Source organism: Barbus barbus, assembly GCF_936440315.1.
Source record: "Barbus barbus genome assembly, chromosome: 14".
Lineage (NCBI taxonomy): Eukaryota > Metazoa > Chordata > Actinopteri > Cypriniformes > Cyprinidae > Barbus > Barbus barbus.
The window spans coordinates 22928963-22950059 of NC_136742.1; the positions used below are offsets into that span (position 1 = coordinate 22928963).

The 21097-nt window shown below is 36.0% G+C and overlaps 1 protein-coding gene and 1 pseudogene across 3 annotated transcripts; one reads left to right on the top strand and one right to left on the bottom strand.

Moving 5' to 3' along the window:
• Positions 1-4: 4 nt before the first annotated feature.
• Positions 5-16991, bottom strand: LOC306880265 (frizzled-3-like). 2 transcript variants are annotated; one of them, XM_079433696.1, is made up of 7 exons: positions 16668-16991; positions 15357-15749; positions 7676-7872; positions 6580-7597; positions 4474-4622; positions 3178-3426; positions 5-1462 (listed from the first exon to the last, which is right to left on the bottom strand). In XM_079433696.1, the coding sequence occupies exons 2-7, from the start codon at positions 15549-15551 to the stop codon at positions 1210-1212; spliced, it is 2061 nt and encodes a 686-aa protein (XP_079289822.1). In that variant the 5' UTR covers positions 15552-15749; positions 16668-16991; the 3' UTR covers positions 5-1209. The 2 variants fall into 2 exon arrangements, with proteins under 2 accessions (XP_079289822.1, XP_079289823.1); XM_079433697.1 differs by having other exon boundaries at positions 3178-3423; positions 16668-16967.
• Positions 16992-18038: 1047 nt separating this feature from the next.
• On the top strand, positions 18039-20864 carry LOC306880380 (F-box only protein 16-like; annotated as a pseudogene). Its single transcript has 6 exons — positions 18039-18278; positions 18585-18749; positions 18837-19092; positions 19622-19715; positions 19993-20221; positions 20411-20864. The product of its transcript is annotated as an F-box only protein 16-like (transcript).
• The last annotated feature ends 233 nt before the right edge of the window (positions 20865-21097 follow it).

Below are 21097 nucleotides of genomic sequence, written 5' to 3' on the forward strand. Positions count from 1 at the left end.
GATATGAACGTTTTGAGTGTGATGTTTTATTTTGTACATAAAGCACTCTCTGAGCATGTTGTAAAAAAAAAAAGCTTTTCACAGTTTTCGGTAAATGTCACGACTAATTCTTATTAGTGCTAAAACTCAACAGAGAAGAGCTTGGTTGTAAAGGATATGCCAGTTTTCAATTGAAAAATGCCTACAAGATCTATTCTAAAATGACTGACAATTTTATTTTTATGTTGTCTTTTTAATTCAGCTCTTCATGCTTTTAAAAGGGATATTTCACATTTTTATTTATTTTTTTCATTTTCTCACCCTCAACTTACGATTTTCAATGTAATACAATAGAGTCGTTTGTTTTTATGGTGCTTTTTGACATTTTTGTAACTTTACAGCCCTTGGCCACTATCATTGTATGGAAACGAGAAGCTTGTATATTCTGCTAAACATCTCCTTTTGTCTTCCACAGGGAAAAAAGTACAACATACAAGTTTGAAATGTAACAATGGTGAGCAAATGATGACAAAATTTAAATTTTTGGGTGAATTGTCTATTTAAATTTAACCCAAATGTAAGGAGATGTCTGTATTCATCACTATTTCTGTTCTACAAAACGGTCAAAAGTGCAACAACCAATGGAAAGAAACATTCAAAACCACATCTGTAGTGGACTCATCAAGCTTAAATCATGGGAGTATATAAAACAGCAAGTGCCTTGATACATCACAGAATTATGGCATATCATAAGCCCTCACGTTTGACCCTGTTATTGTAGGAACCCTTTAATAAGGATTTCCACACAGAGAAAAGATAACAGTACATACATAGACTACCATTCAAAAGCTTGGGGGTCGGTAAGATTTGAAAATAAGTTTATTATTCACAGCAAGGCTGCATTTATTTGATCTGGAGCATTAATTTTGAAATAGAAATTTTCCCCAAACTTTTAAATGGTAGAGTACATCAAAAGATTTCAAGTGTTTGGTATAGTCCATAGCTGAACTTTACAACCTTTGATCGAAAGTCTAAAAGTAGATATATTCAAGAAGTTCATTTTGTTCATGTAGCTCAACTAGTACAAAATGATAACATCTGCAAGGTCATGGGTTCACATGGCACACTGTGTAGTTTGAACACTTGTATTTGTGCCATCCATCATGAGGAGTTTGTGCCAAGAGTCCATTTCTCTTTACTCATTTGGTCTATTTCCTGCCATGTGAAAGTTCATGCCTTGGTGGCATCCTCCTCTATGACGCGGTGAATGCCATTGCCAGGGCTGCTTTGGATGGCCTGTGCTGTGTTGGTGAGGTCTCGCACGCTGCTGTGCTGTGATTGGCTCTCCAGGTGCTGCAGGCTGCCGTGGCGTGAATGGCTGTCGAGACGGTTGACGCTGCAGTGCTGGAGCGGTTCCTTAAGGCGCAGGGTGCTCCCGTGAGGAAGACGTTCCTCGACGCCGCGATAACTGCAAGCTGTGTACCTGATGGGAAACATAATGAAAGCGATTCAGTGATATTCAGATCTTTGATCAGGGAGGCAGATGTGGGTTTCGCCCTACTGTGCACAATTGGGGGGTGCTGTTATTTTGGGACATTTCCAAAGTTGGTTTGAAAATTACAAGTACATGTTATAGATCCTTTTTTGAACGATTCATCAATTATTCATTTATTTCTTTTAAAAACAGATTTTTCAACCCTGTAATGTTTAATCAAAATGTCACTTGATCTGGTGATGTATGTCGGTCGGACTTCTCCAATTATTAAACTGCCGCTGCACTATCGACATCGATATTTGTGTGCAACACCGACGTCTCAAACTCCCAACCAAAATTACTCAATTACCAACAAAAAAAACTGATTTGTAGAAACAGGTCCTCACCCGACAGTTTTTTCTTCATTACATCCGTTTCACTGCAACATTAATTTTGGAAATCTAGGCTAGTAATTGAAAGTTTGTAGGTTCAAAGCCCACAATGCATGACCATTGTGCACATTATTTGTGTAGGATTTCTTATAACAACTTTATTATTCTGCATTATCTGTTTATTAAACAGTCTAACATGCGTTTTGCAGATCTCCAAAAATCAGTACAAAATATACACAAAAAAAGGGATATTTTGAGTGCAACGGCCACATCTTAAAATCCAATCAACAAACGATGGATACAACCACATCCCCAACCTAATTTTTTTAAGTCTTCTTCCATAACCTGTTTAATTCGGATGTATGTAGCAATAAGGAAGAAAATAAATTTAGCTGGTTCCGTTTCATTACAAGTTTAATATTGGATATTCAGACTAGTAATTGAAATGTTGTCGGTTCAAAGCCCACAATGACAACTGTGCACATTATATGTATAGGTTTTCTTAAAACGCGTTTCATTCACAAATGATGCATCACCTGTTTTTGCATGGCATTTTGCAGATCCCCAAAAATCAGTGCACAACTTTTTTTAGTGCAATGATCACATCTTAAAATTCAATCAACAACCAATGGACAGAACCAAATCCCCAATTAATAATTTTTTTAAAAATCTTTTTCTATAATGTTTCATTTGGATGTATACAGAAGAAAATATATTTTGCTGCTTCCAATTCATTGCAATTTTAATATTGGATATCTAGGCTAGTAATTGAAAGGTTGTAGGTTCAAATTCCATAATCCGTGACCATTGTGCACATGGTCAGTATAGGTTTATAGGTTTGTATAGGTTTTCTTAAAACAGCTTTTATTAACAAATTATTGCGCATCACCCATTTTTTGCATGACAGTTTATCACACAGTCTAACTAACTAGCATTTGCAATAAAAAATGCAATGGCCACATCTCAAAATCCAATCAACAACTGATGGATAGAACCAAGTCCCTGCCCTCATATTTCTTTTCTGATTATCCATTTAATTCAAGTGTATGTTGCAATGCAAAAAAAACAAAAAACTTCATTGTAATTCCATTTCATGATAACTCTATATCTAGGCTAATATTTGGAAGGTTTTAGGTTCAAAGCCCATAATGCATGACAGTTGCGCACTTTATTAATTTACAAAGTTCTACACATTTCCTGTTTCTTGCATGTCTTATTAAATACACTTACTAACTTGCAATTCGAAGATCCCCAAAAATCTGTGCCAAATATGCAAAAAACTTTCCTCTGAATTCCTGCTTGTGAGATTGAATTATAACTGGGATACCTCACCTGCCATCTCTGGAGCGATGTAGACTGCCGTGGAAGCTGCTTGATTTGCTGCGCATGCTGCCTGCGCGGCTGGTGCTGGCGCTGGGGGGCTCGTCCAGCATGGCGAGGTGTGTGGAAGAGGCATGGGTGGAGGTGCCTTGTGTCGAGGTGCCTCTAGACTTCCTCACCACTGGGGTGTTGGGGTCCCTGAGGAGGAGCTGGGTGAAGTCGGGCTCCTGCAGCACCTGCCTGCTCTCATGCACCGCGCTGCTGAGGGTGGAAGAGACGGGGGAAAACGAGGTAAAGTGGGGAGGGAGTGACAGAGGAGCGAAGGAAGAGAGAGGGGGAAGGCAGAGGGCATAAAGGAGTCGAAATGAACAAAAGAGGAGGGGGTGGGACAAGGGGAGGGAGAGGAGGTTAATGCCCTGATATAAGGGACGGGTGTGTGGAGAGGAAGCCTTTACACTAACCTCTATTTTTAAATTTAGATTACTTTTGCCATCATTTAAAGCTCACTCAAAATTAATCTGTAAAAACATGTAATATTTATCAAATCTCAAAATGAATATACATTTTTCATACTGAAATGTATAATGCTGTGATGCCTAAATTTACTTGTATTATTATGTGAGTTAATAATTCATTAAATTAATTAAATAACTAAACTACCGTTCAAAAGTTTAGGGTCAGTAAGATTTTTAAATGGTTTTATAAGAAATTTCTCATGCTCACCAAAACTGCATTTATTGCTTAAAAAATACAGTAAAAACAGTAAAATTGTGAAATAATATTACAATTTAAAAGAAATGTTTTCTATTTCAATGTATTTTAAAATATAACTTATTCCTGTGATGTCAAAGCTGAATTTTCAGCAGTCATTACTCCAGTTTTTAGTGTCACATGATCCTTTAAAAATCCTTCTAATATGTTAATTTAGTGCTCAAGAAACATTTATTATCAAGGTAAAAAATCAATTTTTGTGAAAACCATGATATGCTTTGTTGAGGATTCATAGGATGAATAGAAAGTTCAAAAGAACAAAATTTAAGATAAAAATCGGTCACTGTCACATTTGATCAACATAAAACACCCTTGCGGAAATAAAATAATTAATTTCTAATGAAAAAATCACATTGGCCCCAAACCTGTGAACGGAAGTGTGTTTAGGTAGTGTATAAATAAATAAAATCAACAATACTTATAATGACTTTCAAGGTGTTTCTTGAAAATCAAAGTCATGTTTTTTGGTCACACATCATTGCACTGTAGGCCTGAACAATAATGGTATAAATTCTCCAAGCATTACACGAAACTCACTCTTTCCTGCGATGCCCGTTGAAGAAACTGGCCCACTCGAAGCAGGTCTTTTTACTGCCGACCCAAAACACTGACGGGATTCCCACCACCAGCATCATCAGGTACTTGATGAGGAACAATGCGATATCTGGCCTGCTCGTCTGGTCCACCTGTGAAGACAACAGCAGTAGATTGGTTTTCACACATTTGCTTAGTATGCAACATGAAAACAGGTGAAACCTGATTTGTAATCAGAACATGCAGGAACATCCTTCCCTTGCAGATCTCGGCATTTGCTCATAACCTCATGCAGTGTGTGCGTGAGCGTATTTGTGTATGTCAGTTTAGCCCTGGGTTATGTGCGTGCGATTGTGTGGCTGGGAAGTGCTTTATCTCAGCTCACTGCACAATTGCCAACGGCATAAACATAGCTGCAGTCAACACAAATGTCTGTCCTCTTCTTTATCTAATACACACTCTCTCTCTCAGTGCTTTAGATGGAGCATTTCTTCTGCTCTGAATGCTGTCAGCCTATTTTAGTATTATTTTGATATATAATGCAATATAATATAAATAGATTGATACATTTTTTAGCGTGTCCAAATCTGTATGACATCATCAGTTGCTGCAGTGTGACTAGAGATCTGCTATTTATAGCAATGCACTTCATATCTCTTCATGAAGTACTGTTACAGAATTAACATGACACATGACTGTCCTTTTTGCAGAAGATGCGGCAGTAAACAAGGCCTCATTAAAACCAATCCCACAATCCCAAGCTGCCTCAGGCATGTACACACACACACACACACACACACACACACACACGGATAAACATCATTACTGGGATTTTTACTGAGCTGAAGCTGAAACTTTCCATGGCAGTCTATAGTTTTTAGTTATGCTTCAGTTTGTTTGCATCATGTTTGACACGAGTTATATTCACAGAGCAGCAGCTGCTGTATGTTTAACAGAGATATGCAGCTGGAAATCATGAATCCTGTGTCTGAAAGATGCACAAAATCTGCAAATCAGGGGCTTTTTTTCACCCCGTTTAATGTCAAATGCATAAGTATAAATAAGGAAAACATCACGTACCAAAAAACTAACTGTATGTGTCAAAATGCCCAAGAAAATATCTCACTGCTCTTGACTAAATTACTTATGTAACAATCACTGTTGTAACTTTAACAAGAAGAAATATATATTTAATTTACACAGTGAAGAATATGCAGTGTTTTATACATTTAATTATACAATGTATGTAGCATTTTTTATTTATTTGTTCTACTGTAGTTTTTTTGTCCTATTGCTTGTAATTAGTTATTTATTCATATTTAATTGCTGACTCTTTACTTGTCTTCAGTGAGGTTTTTTTTTTTTTTTTCCTAATTTAGGCTAGTATTAGTTTTTTGTGATATTTATACCAGTGACAATAGTTATGAAATGTTTATGGTATCAAACATTTTGATATCATAAAGACCTTATTTAAAGTAAAAAGAACTATATTGTGATATATATATATATATATCGTTACCGTGAAATAAAATATTGTGATCTCATATCGTGATATTAAGATTTTAGTCATTTTGCCCACCCTTATCTTACAGTGACCACTTAGTCACAACAATACATTTTTAAACACTAAATCACCTTTTGTAATATAGAGTGAGGACAGAGTTGGCAGGAGACTGTGGAGGCAGTCAAAGTAGTATAAATTCACTTCAGAACAAACATCATGAATGGTTCTGACTTGGTGTAGATAATCTTTTTTCCTAGTAACACTGTACAAAGTTCACATTAAAAATATGTCATTATATATGCTAAAACAATTGCTTATTTTAAGGACAATATGAACATGCACTACTGTTCAAAAGTTTTGGGTCAGTATCATTTTTGTGACACCGAAGACTGGAGTAATGGCTGCTGAAAATTTGGCTTTGCCAACACAGGAATAAATTACATTTAAAAACATATACAATTAGAAAACAGTTATCTCTATTTACGGTTATCTATATTTATCTATATTATCAAATAAATGCAGTCTTGGCGAACAACATAAGATACTTAATTCCAAAACAACTCCAAACATTTAAATGGTAAGTATTTCACACCATATCTTCTTACCTTAAATGGGCAGGGGATGTGATACTCTCTACAGCGCTCCTGTACCCAAGTGGTCTCCCAAACTGATCTGTGACTCTGTTCATACAGATAGCATCCAATGACGGTCAACAGAGGCACCAGATACAGGACAGAGAACACGCCGATCCGGATCATGAACTTCACCAGTTTGTCCTGGTTCTCCTTCTCTAGGGGAATCTCCATCCGGACCCTATTCAAAGCAGCAATACCTGCTAACAGCAGCACCACACCTACGACCACATCCAATGCGAGAGGCACCAAGAGGAACCAGCGCAAAGCCATGAGGTCATAGAGCCCTACGAAACAAACGCCACTCATGCTGTCGCCCTCGATTTTGTTCATAGCCATGAGGGTGATAGTAAGGGCTCCCGGGACGCCCCAAGCCACAGCGTGGAACAGCAAAGCCTTCTTCTCTATAGCTTCACTTCCCCATTTTGGAACGGCCGCCAGGAACCAGGTGATGGTGAGGATGACCCACCAAACGCTTCCTGCCATGGTGAAGAAATAGAGCGTCATGAAGAGCAGTGTGCAGGCCTTGTTGTGGGAGCCCTGGGTGACGGTAGAGGCACGGAAACGACCCGGGCTCGCCGCATTGCATGACACGCGATCTTCCAGCAGGAAACCCAGAAAGAAGACCAGGGACACCATCATGTAGCAGACCGCGTAGAAGATGATGGGCCGTTCAGGATAGCGAAAGCGGCCAACATCGATGAGGAAGGTCAGGAAGGTGAAAAGCGTCGCCGACAGGCAGACTATGGAGACAACGCCGATGAAATAGCGGGCAAAGATGAGCTCGTCTTTGCGGAAGTACATGTTTGGACAGGGGGGCGAACAGTCGCGCACACCCATGAACGAGTAACCCAAGTCAGGCTCGATCTTCAGCTCTCGTGGACACCAGAAGCCGTAGTCCCGCTGAACCGACGAGGGAGATTCCTCCGTCCCGTCACTGCTCGGGAGCAGGTCCATCGCTCGGGGGTAAGACTCATCACAATCTGGAAACCTAGGAGACAGAGTATCATTTCAGAATATGATATCATATAATAAAGAACAGCAGAACTTAATGAAAGTGATCATGTACCTGCTACACTCCATCTCATCTGGCCAACTGACCCCAAACATGTCCATCAGCTTGTAGCAATCGCTCTTGGCACGCTGGCACAGGCGCCGACATGGCAGGGTCACGCGGCCGTACTCGGTGCAAACAGGTGCATAAAGAGCACACAGGAATGGGCGAATTTCAGTAGAGCACTCCAAGTTCACCATGGGATGAAAGGGCTGTCAGACAAGAAAAAACAGTGTTAATAATAAAATATAAATTAATTATTTAATATTTTTTATGTTTAAATAAATAAATACAAAACTGTAGATGTATTTTAACAACAGTTGTTTTTTTTCTTTGTCCACATACTGTAAATGTGCAATTAGTAAATTAGCACTTTAAGCTTAGGATGAAAGGGCTGTATGGACAGACAAAAAATATAAGAGTCTCGTTAATAATAATAATACATTTTAAATACACAATTTAATTTTCAAAATTTTATTTACATTTCAAATTATTTTTCACATGTAAATAAATAAATAATCTTTCTTCCTAACAGTATAGCTATGTTTATTAATTTACTTTGTTTACATACACATTTATTAATTTCAGATTTTATGTTTTGCTGCCTTCATTTGTCTCTTCTGTCCACTCCAGATTGAAAAACCCATAAATGTGATGTTACTTTCAGATTAACAGGTGCAACATGATATGTGACGTTCCCTGAAAATTGCTGGTTTAAGATAAGTTCTTTTTATTTGTGTTTAATAACTTGTTTGAACTGCAAATATGATTTCAACATGGCGGCCAGCAAGTGGAAACTATACAGTGCAACATGAGTCATCAATATTTTTCTATTTTCTCTACAGAAAAAGACTGAAAACGTTAAGAGTAAATGCTTTTAATTTTTTTAGGAGTATAGTACATTAGGCACATAGATGGCCTCAAAGCACAAAACTCTAATTTTGATCTCATGGGTATAATTATTAATCCTATTGTTTTCTATCCCGTATGACCCTGTTCCAGCGTGTTAAATAGGGCGACCAGATGTCCCAGTAAAATCCCAAATAAAAGCCATGTCCTGATAGTAATACCGTTTGTCCTGATAATTAGCTGTAGTTTTAAAGCTAAACATAAACCATCAAGAAAAACATGCTGCTATTTTTTTGCCTACCACCTGACAAAGAAATTCAAATCTAGTAACGTATAAAAACTAATCACTTATGACTTTTGGAAATCTGACAAACCATTTCCAGTCATCTTGAGAACATCAGAAGGAGCATCTTTAGTGCTCAATGAAGCAAGAACAAAACCCACCAGGCCACATCTCTGACTCTTCCCTATTTTTTATCAGTCACTAGGTCACCCTCATGTAAAATGAGAATTAAAATTGGATCTGTAATGCAGCCTCTCTGAGGAGGCCTTTGTTTGGGGCGGGAGACGTGCTGTTTGTTGCTGAGGCCCACTTACACCATGAGGCATTCTGGGAGTTAGTACCAGCTTTGGGGCTTGACATAAATATGCAAATCCCATAGGGGAAAAAGAAAAAGACTCCACCCAGGACCAGACAGACAGACAATACCGCCTCCACCCCTACAGAGTAAGGGCCTTTGTGATGGTCGGGTGGGGGTTCTGACACCGCTTGTGTTGAAAAAAAAAAAAAAAGGACCAAAACTTACAATCATTCAGAGCCAGGATGTGTGTGCTATGTATTTTATTTTTTAGCATTTTTTTGCAATTACTAATGGTGAAAAGAAAAAATGTCTATATATCTATACAAAAAGAAGTAAATAAATAAATAAATACCTCCTAGGGATTGGCTATTAGAAATACTATATTAATTATATAATTAAAGTAGGAAGAAATATAAATTTGTGGTGGTTTAAAAATGCAAAATGACTATATAAACAAATAATACTATTGCTCCTAGTGGTTGGCAATTAAAATGCTATAATAATTTACATAATTATAATATTTAAAAAACCTCCTATTGCTTGGTTGTTAAAAATGCTAATAATTCATGCAATTATTATAAACAAATATAATAGCATTGCTCCTCGGGTTAAGCGATTAAAAATGCTATAATAACGTAGATAATTCTAATATAAAGACATATAACTCCTAGTGTTTGGTTGTTATAAATGCTGATAATTACTATAACACTGCTCCTTGACTTAAAATGCTATAGTAAATGACATAATAAAAAATTGAATTCCTAGTGTTTAGTTGTTAAAAATGACTTATATAAATATATATTTATATATAATATACAAATACAAATATGTCTGGCTATTAAAATTGCATGTTAAAAATTACATGCAATGATTACTTTCATTATGTTCCTAAAAAAACAATTCTTTACTTAATATGTAGAAAATTACCTAAGCGTTTAGGATAAATCCAATGCGATGATCTAATGCGCAAACAACAGTGTTGCCATTATTTACTTTTTCTAATAAAACCATCCAGCCTTAAAGTGACTGCAACAGTCCAACACATTTATTATATATACTGGATGTATAATGCATATCCATCATGAGAGAGCATTCAGCCAGTGCCAGCATACTAGGCTACCACCCAAAATGTCTGTAAAAAGGGATTAGGATGGATATTATGCTTGCCCATTTTGACACAAAGCATCTAAATCCAGCAATCGTTTCCAAGTACCTAATCCATATTTAACGCAGCATATACCATTGAGATGTGCCGCTAACATGACACACCAAAGAGCACCGGCTTTAACCATCAGACCATAAAAGCATGTGGAAAAAATGCTTGTTTTCATCACATAGCTTCTAATGCTGGTCAAATGAACTTTATCATTATAATATTTTGTGGACAATAAGTAAAGCTATAGACAATGACATAAAAGCTGAATGTGACTGACTTTTATTGTTGCAACTTCAGTTGTTGATGTATTATTCCTGGCATCTGCGGCTGTAGTCGGTACAGAAGGTCTTACACCATTCTGAACTCAATTGAGTGGACACACTCTGGCTTTTAGGCAAGATAAAAATAAAACTAGTGCCATTATTTACTGATCTGGTGAAAAACATTATCTCATCATGGCTGTCAGCCCACATTACATGCAATGGTATGATCTGATGAACTCAAATGCATCTCGTCCACTGCTGTCCTAAGGGCAAACATACACTTCCTACTAATCAATTTCCATTCCAGTGCCTTTGTGTTTTTAAGGGCATTGCAGAAAGTTATTTAGGGATATTCAAAACATACAGAGGTATAGAATGTGCTAAAGGCAGAAGAGGCACAGTGACTTTTGCTTCTTGTTTGGGCAGAGAGCATGTGCTTCAAAGCATTATATATGAGTAAATGCTTCATACAGCTGGCATGCTATACAATATCTATGTGGAAGCACTTCAAACAATCTGAAACTAAAATCCCCAGGAGCAAAATATATGGAAGTTAACATGGTCAAGTCTTTTGTAATATGGCTGGACCTGTGTGTTGTAAATATAGTTGAAAACACAGATTAGCAAGTTCACTTTCAATGTTTGGAGCTGCTGCGTGTCAGTTTGCCACTGATGAAGGACTCATTTATGCTCTCAATTAAATTCAGATTTATTTAATTTATACCGTCAATTCAATTCAAATAGCTTTCTTTATTTCTGAAAGGGACTTTTTAAGCCCTAAATTCTTTTAGTGCTCCAAGACACTTCTTTAGCAACTAAGGATGCAGCAATCTTAATTATTTTGAATTATAATATTTAAAAAAATCCTATTGATGGTTGTTAAAAAATTATAATAATTTATCATTTATGTTTATCATAAACAAATATGTTTACATAATATATGTGTGTCTACTGTGTATATTTATTATGTATATATAAATATACACACATACAGTATATATTTTGAAAATATTTCCATGTATATATTTATATAAATATATTTAATATACAAATATAATTTTTTTCTGAAATATATACATGCATGTGTGTGTATTTATACATACATAATAAATATACATAGTACACACACATATATTATGTAAACAAAACCCTTTATTTTGGATGCGATTAATCGCAAGTAATTGTTTGATAGCACTAAAAAATAAATTCAATAAATAGAACCAAATAATTAAATAAATGAAACAAGCTAACAATAAAATCAACTATTTTAAATCCTAAATGTGAATTAAGGCACTGCAATAACACTATTAAAAACAATATATATATATAAAAAAAAGAAAAGCATTCAGTGGTGACTGCAAAGGTAATCTAAATGTAAAAATAGGTGTAAATGAGCACATACAGTTAAGAAAAAAAGAAAAAAAACAGCAATACCAACCGATATAGTGTGTATTTCACTGATTTATTCTTAGATCTCTCAGAGTTGCAAAAGGAAAAGGGAAAAACAACAAGGCAAACAGAAGAACTTCTAAGTCACCTAACCTGACCTTTTAAATGTGTCCATTCACAAGTAAATACGTTTAGTTCCTCCCTCTACCCATAAATCCAGAGTACATATGCCTTTCTCAGTGAACCCCACTTGCCCACTGATAACAAAGTTTAGGTCACGTCCTCAAAGCATTCTGACCAATTATTATTTTTAATTGTACATAAATTCTCATATGCCCTTCTGGTTAGTTTCCCCTTTTCCACCAGTCACTATTTAACTTAAGGCAGTGTTCGCTTAACAGAATTCAACTGCACTGCCATGGCAACCAGCGATGCATAAACGGGCCGGTTTGAGGGAGAGAGGTCAGAGTGCGAGTGACGACCACCTCCTGAGAGAGAAAGCCTGCTCTTTTGTTGCACTACAATTGGGATCCGTTTCCCCGGCAACCGCAGTACCTTGTGTGGGGGGAGGGATGAAAAGAGATGAGGGAGTGGAGAAGAGAAACAGACAGAAGAGAAAGGGACAAAGAAGAAGAAGATATGGATATATAATGGTCAACCCTGCCATTCCAAAAAAACACTGTCCTAAAGGTTAATGCATTAATAAATGTGCATAAATGCTCCATGCTAACATATATATTTTCAGTTATAGTATAAACAGTCCTGTTTAACCCTTTTGTATATGCGAAATAATATCTATGAATTTTTTCACCCTTTTTTTTTTTTTTTTTTTGGTCAGATCACTTACAAAAGTCCTCTCATAAATATCTAGCACCTCTCATAAATATCTAAAAATAATGATTCCCAAACAATGCATAGCTAATATAATTTGAGTTGCCAGATTGCATTACAACTGCAGGGTGGCCTTAATGATCACCACGCCATGGTAAAAATAACATGAGGACAAGGTCATGTATCTTCGCATGTTTGACAAATGGGGGAGGAAGTTGAAATTAACTAGATGTCAAGTTGCATCAATCATAGCACCTGAAATGCTTAATATTGTTAGATTTACCCAGCAATCTCTTTGCATGCTCAGTTCAAATAAATCCCTGAACCTTCCCATTACTGCATGCAACCACAACAATCCCAGAAACCATCCCTGTAGGCAACTGTCCCACTTCACAAATGAGGTTACCCAGAGTTCAGAGCAAGATGCTGCCACTGTCCGACAGTGATTTTGAATCTGAAAGCAAGGCCGTTTAATGTGTCCCTCATGATGCCAGAAAGAAAGAAATGGTTTAGAACTGATGGCACGAAAGATTTAGTCTGGTTTTCTTGAGTAGACTAATTGCTGCTTAAACTGTGACCTTCTAGTCATTGATGTCAGTTGTTTATAAAAATAGTAAAAGCTATTCATCAATAAAATCACATTTACATTTTTTCTGTTAATTTATCCTCAAATGCAGAAATCATGCCAAAACGTTCTGACATATTAAGTAAATTTAAATAAAATCCTTTCATTCTTGCAATCCAAATTAATTGAATAATTAACAATTATTATTAAATAATTATAAAAGAAAAAATAATAATACATAAAACAAACAAACAATTAGATATATTTAAAATAATTATAAGATAAAAATATAAAACAAACAAATAAATTATATATATATATTATAAAATAAATATTAAAATATTTTTTTTGTACATACAATGCTTGAAAAATATATTTGCAGAATGTTACATGTGAATTGTGATTATCATTCAAATGCATTTGAATGTATTTCTACACTGATCTTGTAATGCTTTGTGCAGTAGTGGGTTTAAAAAGTATCATCACTTTGTGTGTGTGTTTATGCTGGTTACAGTGCAAAAGGTTATGTAACTCTACATATCCACACAAATGTACAAGAGGATGAGCAGATGGGCTGCCTCAGCTCAGCTCAACTCCATCCATTCTTTCTTCTTTTTATCTCTTTAATTTCCTGTCCCTTCCCTCTATTATACTAGGGCAGGACTGGAGTGAATAAGTTAAAACCTTGTGACTGAGGACAGCCGGTTTCAGATAACATTTACAGTGCTGTGTGTGTTCAACAGATACGCTGGCCGCTGTAACAAGCTAATGCAGCTGTTTTCATTTGGGCTCATATGAATACTGCAGCCCGGGAAAAGAGGATTAACCATCGGCTCGAATCAATCCAGGCGTTACAGCTGCAGATACAAAGATTACAGAACAATCAAAATAAACAACACATCTGAGCACCATTAACTGCTCATGACATCAACCACTGTGGTATACACTGGCAAGCCGCTGTAAAGCAACCTTGTTAAATAGTTATAAGATGCTTATTTCGTCATGGCCACACACAAAAGAGGACCAAAACATTGGTTAAAACGGCAGGATACTTCAGAAATAAAAATATAGAAAACATCCCTGTAGGACAGATTAAAGACTAATTTCCCTTTAAACATTTCTGTAATGTGATCTGAATTATCTGCAGGGCACAAGAAAGAACTGGGTCAAATCGAAAATGTCAAATCTTTGATGTTGTTAGTACATATGTTTTAAACTAATGCATTTAAACATTTATGGTTTGCATTTATTGCTTCTTGCAGGGGAAATACAGAAAAACTGCATATTAATGTGATCCATGGTAAAGGGTTTGCCCTGGTTATTTTTTGATAACTCAAAAAATGTTTTATTATTTCTCTGCTATTTAGGAAAGAATTATACGGACAGGTCTGATTTCATATGTATCTAAGAAATGTATCCTAATAAACTGGAAAAAAGAAAAAAACTCCAACATTTGAATTATTTAAACCATAAATGACACACTTCACATGGAATATTCAACAAAGCCTCAAAAATAAAACTCAAGTTTTTAGTCCTGGACATTTTTTTTTTGATCTGTCATGAACCCCTTTGACAAGTCTATATAAATTATTATCCACCGTTATTACACTGATCATCTATGTGCTATTATTTTACTAAAATTTAAATTAAATGCTATCATATAATCCAGAACTTATAATGTGTATGTTTAAAAAGTATTTACATATTTTGCCTTTGGAGACCTGTATAATTAATAAATTATTTTATATACTTTTACTACTATTGTTGTGGTTGTTGTTGTTTGTTTGTTTTTCTTCTTTGGTTTAAAGTGTTTTTTTCTTGATGTTTAATTACTGTTTAATTGTAGTTAAAATTGATAAATAATTAAAAAAGATATATATATACACACACAAACACATACATACATATAATAGATGTGGGGTGTATATATCTATATATATATATATACACACATCTATTTGACTGCTGTTGAGGTCATGCAGTTATTAGAGCATGATGATTAAACTAGTCCTAGGTTAATGTAATGCAATTTGATCACATCATTTATTGTAATGTGGTTTACCTCCATGGCGAGAGCAGCAGTCTGCTGATCATAGTGATTCAGAAGGTTGGGCATGAAGGTGGTATTGTAGGCGAGGCCCTGGCACATCCTTAATGTGATAGCCTCACAGGTAAACATGTTATGGCTCCCGGTAGCTTCCATATTGATGGCCATACATACAGTCAGCATGGAGTACAGAACCCAAAGGAGATCCATGGCGTGTCCGTCTGTGCTGTGACTTGCAAAGAAAGGGTTGTATCAAGAAAATCTGAGCTCCGCCATTCCCTCATTAATTATCTGTAGCTTGACACCAGACTTCTCCATTTTGCTGTGGCAGATCCAGGTCTTTTCAATGCATGTCCACTATGCAGTGTAGGTACAACTGTGGTTGCCATGCATTTATAAGATGTTCATCTGTGGGAGAAAAAGCATCAAATGTCACATTTGAAATGAACAGGCTAACATGAATTATTCATGAATGGGGTGACAGTTTATTCAAACATGAAAAATCTTCCTGGAGATCTCTTAAGGCGTGAGAAATGTTTTCAAAGTGAACAATGTAGGATCAAAAGCACTGCCATATTATACTGGTCGTAAATAAAAGATGCTTTATAAGTGTATTACCCAGGGGGAAGTTCAATGTAACTATGTCCTCAGTGCAAAAGAAAACGGAACATTATAATCTCAGAAACGCAATATTAACTGGTCCAGAATCAAATTATGTTCCATGCTTTTGTCTAAATGCAACCATAAATAACAATTAAAAAAATAAATATTGATAGCTTAATAACTGGAATTCAATAACTTTAAAACAGTCAACCCATTATTGATGTGGTTTTAGTTTTAAGATATATTTTGTAGTGCCTGTGCCCAGTCACAGGCTGCGATTATTACAAAATTGTCAACATAAAACATAAAAAGTGATGTTCACAGCAAGAGACGCGGTTTACACAAAAATTTAAAATTGCAAAATTATTTTAATTGTGTTCTTGATCTGATTTATATGCCTGACACACCTCAGTATTTATACATTTTACTATCACAAACGCCCTGCGCTAAAATGTGATTTTTATTTTATCCTATTTATTAATTTGAACAAATATAATAAAAAACATGTTAAATGTAAAAACGGTCGCGTTTTTATCAAAATAAAGGCGAATAACAGATAACCTTTTCCTTTACGACCATATGAGCCCCTGTCTATCGAGGCGTGCAGCAGCTTCGCTGTAAAGAAACTACCTTCAAAATAGGTGTCTGCTGTACTTTTAGGAGTATTGTTCTTAGTGTTTCTATATTAAATTAATTATGGAAATGATAAAAAGTCGTTCTTACCACTCCAGCAGGGATATTTCGCGTGTTCGCTTCTCTAACAATACGAGCCCCGTGTGTCTTTCTGCAGGTTTGAGGATTTGTACGGGCGCGCGCATTTGACGATGACGCGCCGACGAATATTGCTCTCACTCAATATAAATGCATAATAGAATTTACGTCACTGGATTGAGCGTGAAAAAACACATTCAGTGTGCAAACATATTATCGCCTTCGGTTTATCCACGGATATCATCGCTGGGAGCGAGGAGCGTCTCGGCTCTATAATGAAATGAAGTTGGCGCTGTTGATTTGTGGTTGCCTAGAATGAGGGGCGGTGTGTTTAGTGGTGGGAAGTCCGACTGATTTTAGCGGTTCGGTTCTTTTGGGCGTTTTATTTCGAAGAATCGGTTCGAAACGAGTCATTGATTCTTTTACATGAAGTGGTCACGGCGAGGTTTTTTTTTTGTTTAATGCTTTTTCGATTACTAAGGATATTTATGGTTCGTCCGTGCCCCAAACCAGTTTGTTGCCGCCACAACAATCAACTTGTAAATATCACGTTGATAAAACTTTAAAACAAACAAATTGAAGTAAAACTATGAAATACAAAATAATGTTTTTTGTTTTTTTTTAATAATATTTCTGTTATTCGGTTAATAAATGAATTTACTTTCGTCCCATCAGTCAAATCCTAGGCGAGCATCGGTGAACCATTTAATTTCCAACCAATTCATTTAAGTTAAAAGATCCGATTCAAAAGAATGAATCATTTGCGAATCGAACATACTCAGTGTTTGGAAAGAGGCGGGACAGAGTGATTGCTATGGAGACTGATAAACTATACTGAGCAGGAAGAGCAAAACCATCAATATCGGATCAGTAAACATTTAATGGTTTCGTTATGATAGCTACGCATGGTAGGTTTTATTTTTTTTCTCATTTGTACTGTATTGCACTGTACAGCTTGGCCAGTTTGTTGTTGCTAGTATGAAAATCACAGCACATTTGTTTGCCTTAACATGGGTATGTATTTTTGATAAGTGCTCTTAATATCGTGGTGCCTAATATGATTGAGGTTTATCTAGGAGCTGAATCTCAAACGTCTGAATTTGCAGACCAAACTGAGTACCTGGACACCTCTAAATCATCAGCTCTCCAATGCTCATATACAGGAACCATAAATATAGTATATGATCTTCTGCTTTGTTTAACATGAGAAGCTACTGTAACATTGATATTAGTGATATTACAGTGTAGAATGTTTCATGTCAAATGTGAACACTTTTGTGAAGAAATTTGCTTGGAAAGTGGGTAAGAAATGCACTTACTTTCCAAAAATGCTATGGTAACACTTCACAGTTTCTTGTTTTTATTATTTGTTCTGTTGATTATATGCTCAAGCCCGCCTCTTTCTCTTTGCCCCAGTTTGAGAAGTGGACAGATAGCCAGCGGAAACAGGTGCTACAAGACTGTTTCTCCAGATGCTCTGCTAGCCAGCTGAAACATCTCAGACAGACTCTGAGCAGCTGGGTACCAGAGGAGTCCCTCGACTTCACAAGGGTCCTTCCCAGGGTCATATCACTCTATATATTTTCATTCCTTGACCCCCGGAGCCTCTGTAGATGTGCTCAGGTATGTGCCATTGTTGAATTTACCAAATAAATTAACAAACATTATTGGAATTGTATAGTATGAATATTTTGATGCCATGAATAAAAACACTTTCCTACATGCACACTTAAATGTATTCTATACATACTGTGTGCAAATACACTAACACTGAGAACATTATACATGTCTTTACTGTCGCTTTTCATCAGTTTAGTGCATCTGTGCTGAATAAAAGTATTAAGTAATAATGTAAAAATCTTACTGACCCTAAACTTTTGAACAGTATTATCATGACATTAGTGTTTTCTGTAATATATTAATTTGCAGGTGAGCTGGCATTGGAAAAACCTGGTTGAGCTTGACCAACTGTGGATGCCTAAATGTCTGAAACTAGGCTGGTGCATAACCTTTACTCCAACACCATTTGAACAAGGTCTATGGAAGAGGCATTACATAGAGACAGTTCAGGAGCTGCACATTAGCAGGCCCAAGGTAAGATGTTGCTAAAAGGCTGTTTTAGAGTCTCATCTATCGGAATAAAGGTCATTTTTTGTGGCGCACATTTTCCACTTTCTCCAGGTGCCTGTGAAGGAAGAGTTTGTTATACCTGAGGTGAAAGTAATTGGCAGTGAGATAGAGGGGTCACTTCCTGTGACCGGTCACAGGGAGCTGAAATCTGTCCTCTCGAGTCTCCATGAGAAGAGTAAAGATGGGAATGGCTTGTGAAATCAGCCAAAGGTCTTCTGCCATGGAGAGACTCAGGCAGGCATCCCACTGACACAATACACTTTAATTACTTGGATAACCTTGACCCAGTTGAGCATGCAAGAATAGCGTAAGTGAACAACTTATTTGGTTTTGCACATACATTACAGAAATTAAACTTTTATTTAGCAAAGATGCATCAAATTAATCAAAAGTGACGGTAAAGGCTTTATTGTTACAAAAATATTACATTTCAAATGAATGCTGTTCTTTTAAACTTTCCATTCATCAAAGAATCTGGAAAAAATATCACAATCGCCACAAAAATATCTGACTCTGACAACTGGAGTAATGGCTACTTTAAAATTCAGCTTTACATCACAGGAGTAAATTACATTTAAATATATATTAAAATAGAAAATAGTTATTTTAAAATGTAATGATATTGCGTAATATTATATACTGTTTTGACATAAATGCATCCTTAGCATTAGAGACATAACATAACTTTCAAAACCATAAAAAATAAACATATATACCTTATGTGACCCAATGATATACTACATTATTTTAGTGCATTTTATTATGTATATGTGCATGTTGAAAGTGTTAGTAGCACAACTACAGCAGAAAATGCTAAGCTGTCTTTATCTCTACAGACTGATAAAGGGAAAAAGTGCTACAATAAGACAGGAAAACACTATGAAAGCACCATCTCGCTCAACATACAAGCTACGCAAGGCCAAATCTTTGGTAAGCTAATATAATTGTCATGTGACTGCTGTTGATTCTCATACAAATCAGCAGCAGCAGCATGCAAAGAATTCTCCAGAGACGACATAACCAAGAGGCATCATGCATACTGATCAGACTAAATGTGAGATATCATGGAAATGTGCTGCACAGAGGAAAAAGAGGGCACTGTGTTGCTGGGGGAAGAAAACAGACATTAAAATGAACATGTATCCTTTTTTTTTAGAAATATAAGAGAAATCAAGCTTTTTTGTTTGTTTTTTGTAAATTTTCCCAGATGTTTTTATCCTTGGATCTCAGTGCAGCTGGAAAGCAAAACCAAAACAGGCCACAATGGGCAGCACAGAACTTGGAAGCACGTCCGGCTAACAAGGACTCCATAAAGAGACTTTCCCAGACCTCCCGATGGAATGCAGGGATACGTCCTGGTCCTGTAAGGCCTCCAGTGCCCAGACTGAGTAAGGAGGGGCTCCGTGCATCACAGAGATCCCATAGAAGCACACCAAGTAAGAGCATATGTATTTTCAACATCAATCTTAAATAGGACATTGTGCTTTTATATTAACTAACCTGACCAAGAATGTAAAATACTCTCTGTGAATATGTGCCAGAAAATATTTAATCATTATTATTAATTATTAATAACATGATACAGTGTAACACAAAGTGGTGTAATAAACATTATTCTGTTCCAGCTGTGTCTCTTTTCGAAGGTCAGCCGTGAAGGAGAACATATAAAGAATCAAATGAAGCTTGGCACAGAAGGCCATCTACTGGATAATGTTGTGATAACTACATGGACGACGTGAAGTGTTTCATACAAAGTTAATTTATTATCATGTCTTTAATTAAAAATAATGTCATAACGTTATGTTGACAGACAAAGCACAATACATCCATTGTTTGTATATGATTCTTTTTTTCTTCCTCGAGTCCCTCAAATGTGTAATTGTCCACTAGATGTCCCTGTCAGCTCAGAATGTGTGAGTGAGCAAATGGTTGAAATGTATTTTTATTGTTTATCATCTTGCTTTCTCTGTATTCTGAATTTTAAACTGATTGCTGTCCTTACCAAGGAAAATAAAAACAGAACAAATATGTTAAACAATTATAGGATATTTAACTCATATTAAAATATATGAAACGGAGAAAACTGTACTCATATGGCTGCAATTTAATTTAATATATATATTTTTAAATGGCCTAATGGTCATTTGCATAGAAACGTTCTTTTCAATTTATCAGCCTACTCTTTTAATTAGATAAAGCCTTACACAGGAATTTCTGCATACACAATTACACTCTCGTTCATTAACTGACCGGAAAAATGACCATCATTTATTTACTTATATTTCTATTATTGTATCAAAAAAGTTTTGTCT

Bases quoted from the DNA above. Each gene is read 5' to 3' on its own strand.
- LOC306880265 (XM_079433696.1), bottom strand. From the start codon at position 15,551: ATGGATCTCCTTTGGGTTCTGTACTCCATGCTGACTGTATGTATGGCC. The intron at 4,623-6,579 runs GTAAGAAGATAT...TTGTCTTCACAG, and splicing joins ACATCCCCTGCCCATTTAAG to GTGGACCAGACGAGCAGGCC. The intron at 1,463-3,177 runs GTGAGGTATCCC...GTTTCCCATCAG, and splicing joins CATCGCTCCAGAGATGGCAG to GTACACAGCTTGCAGTTATC.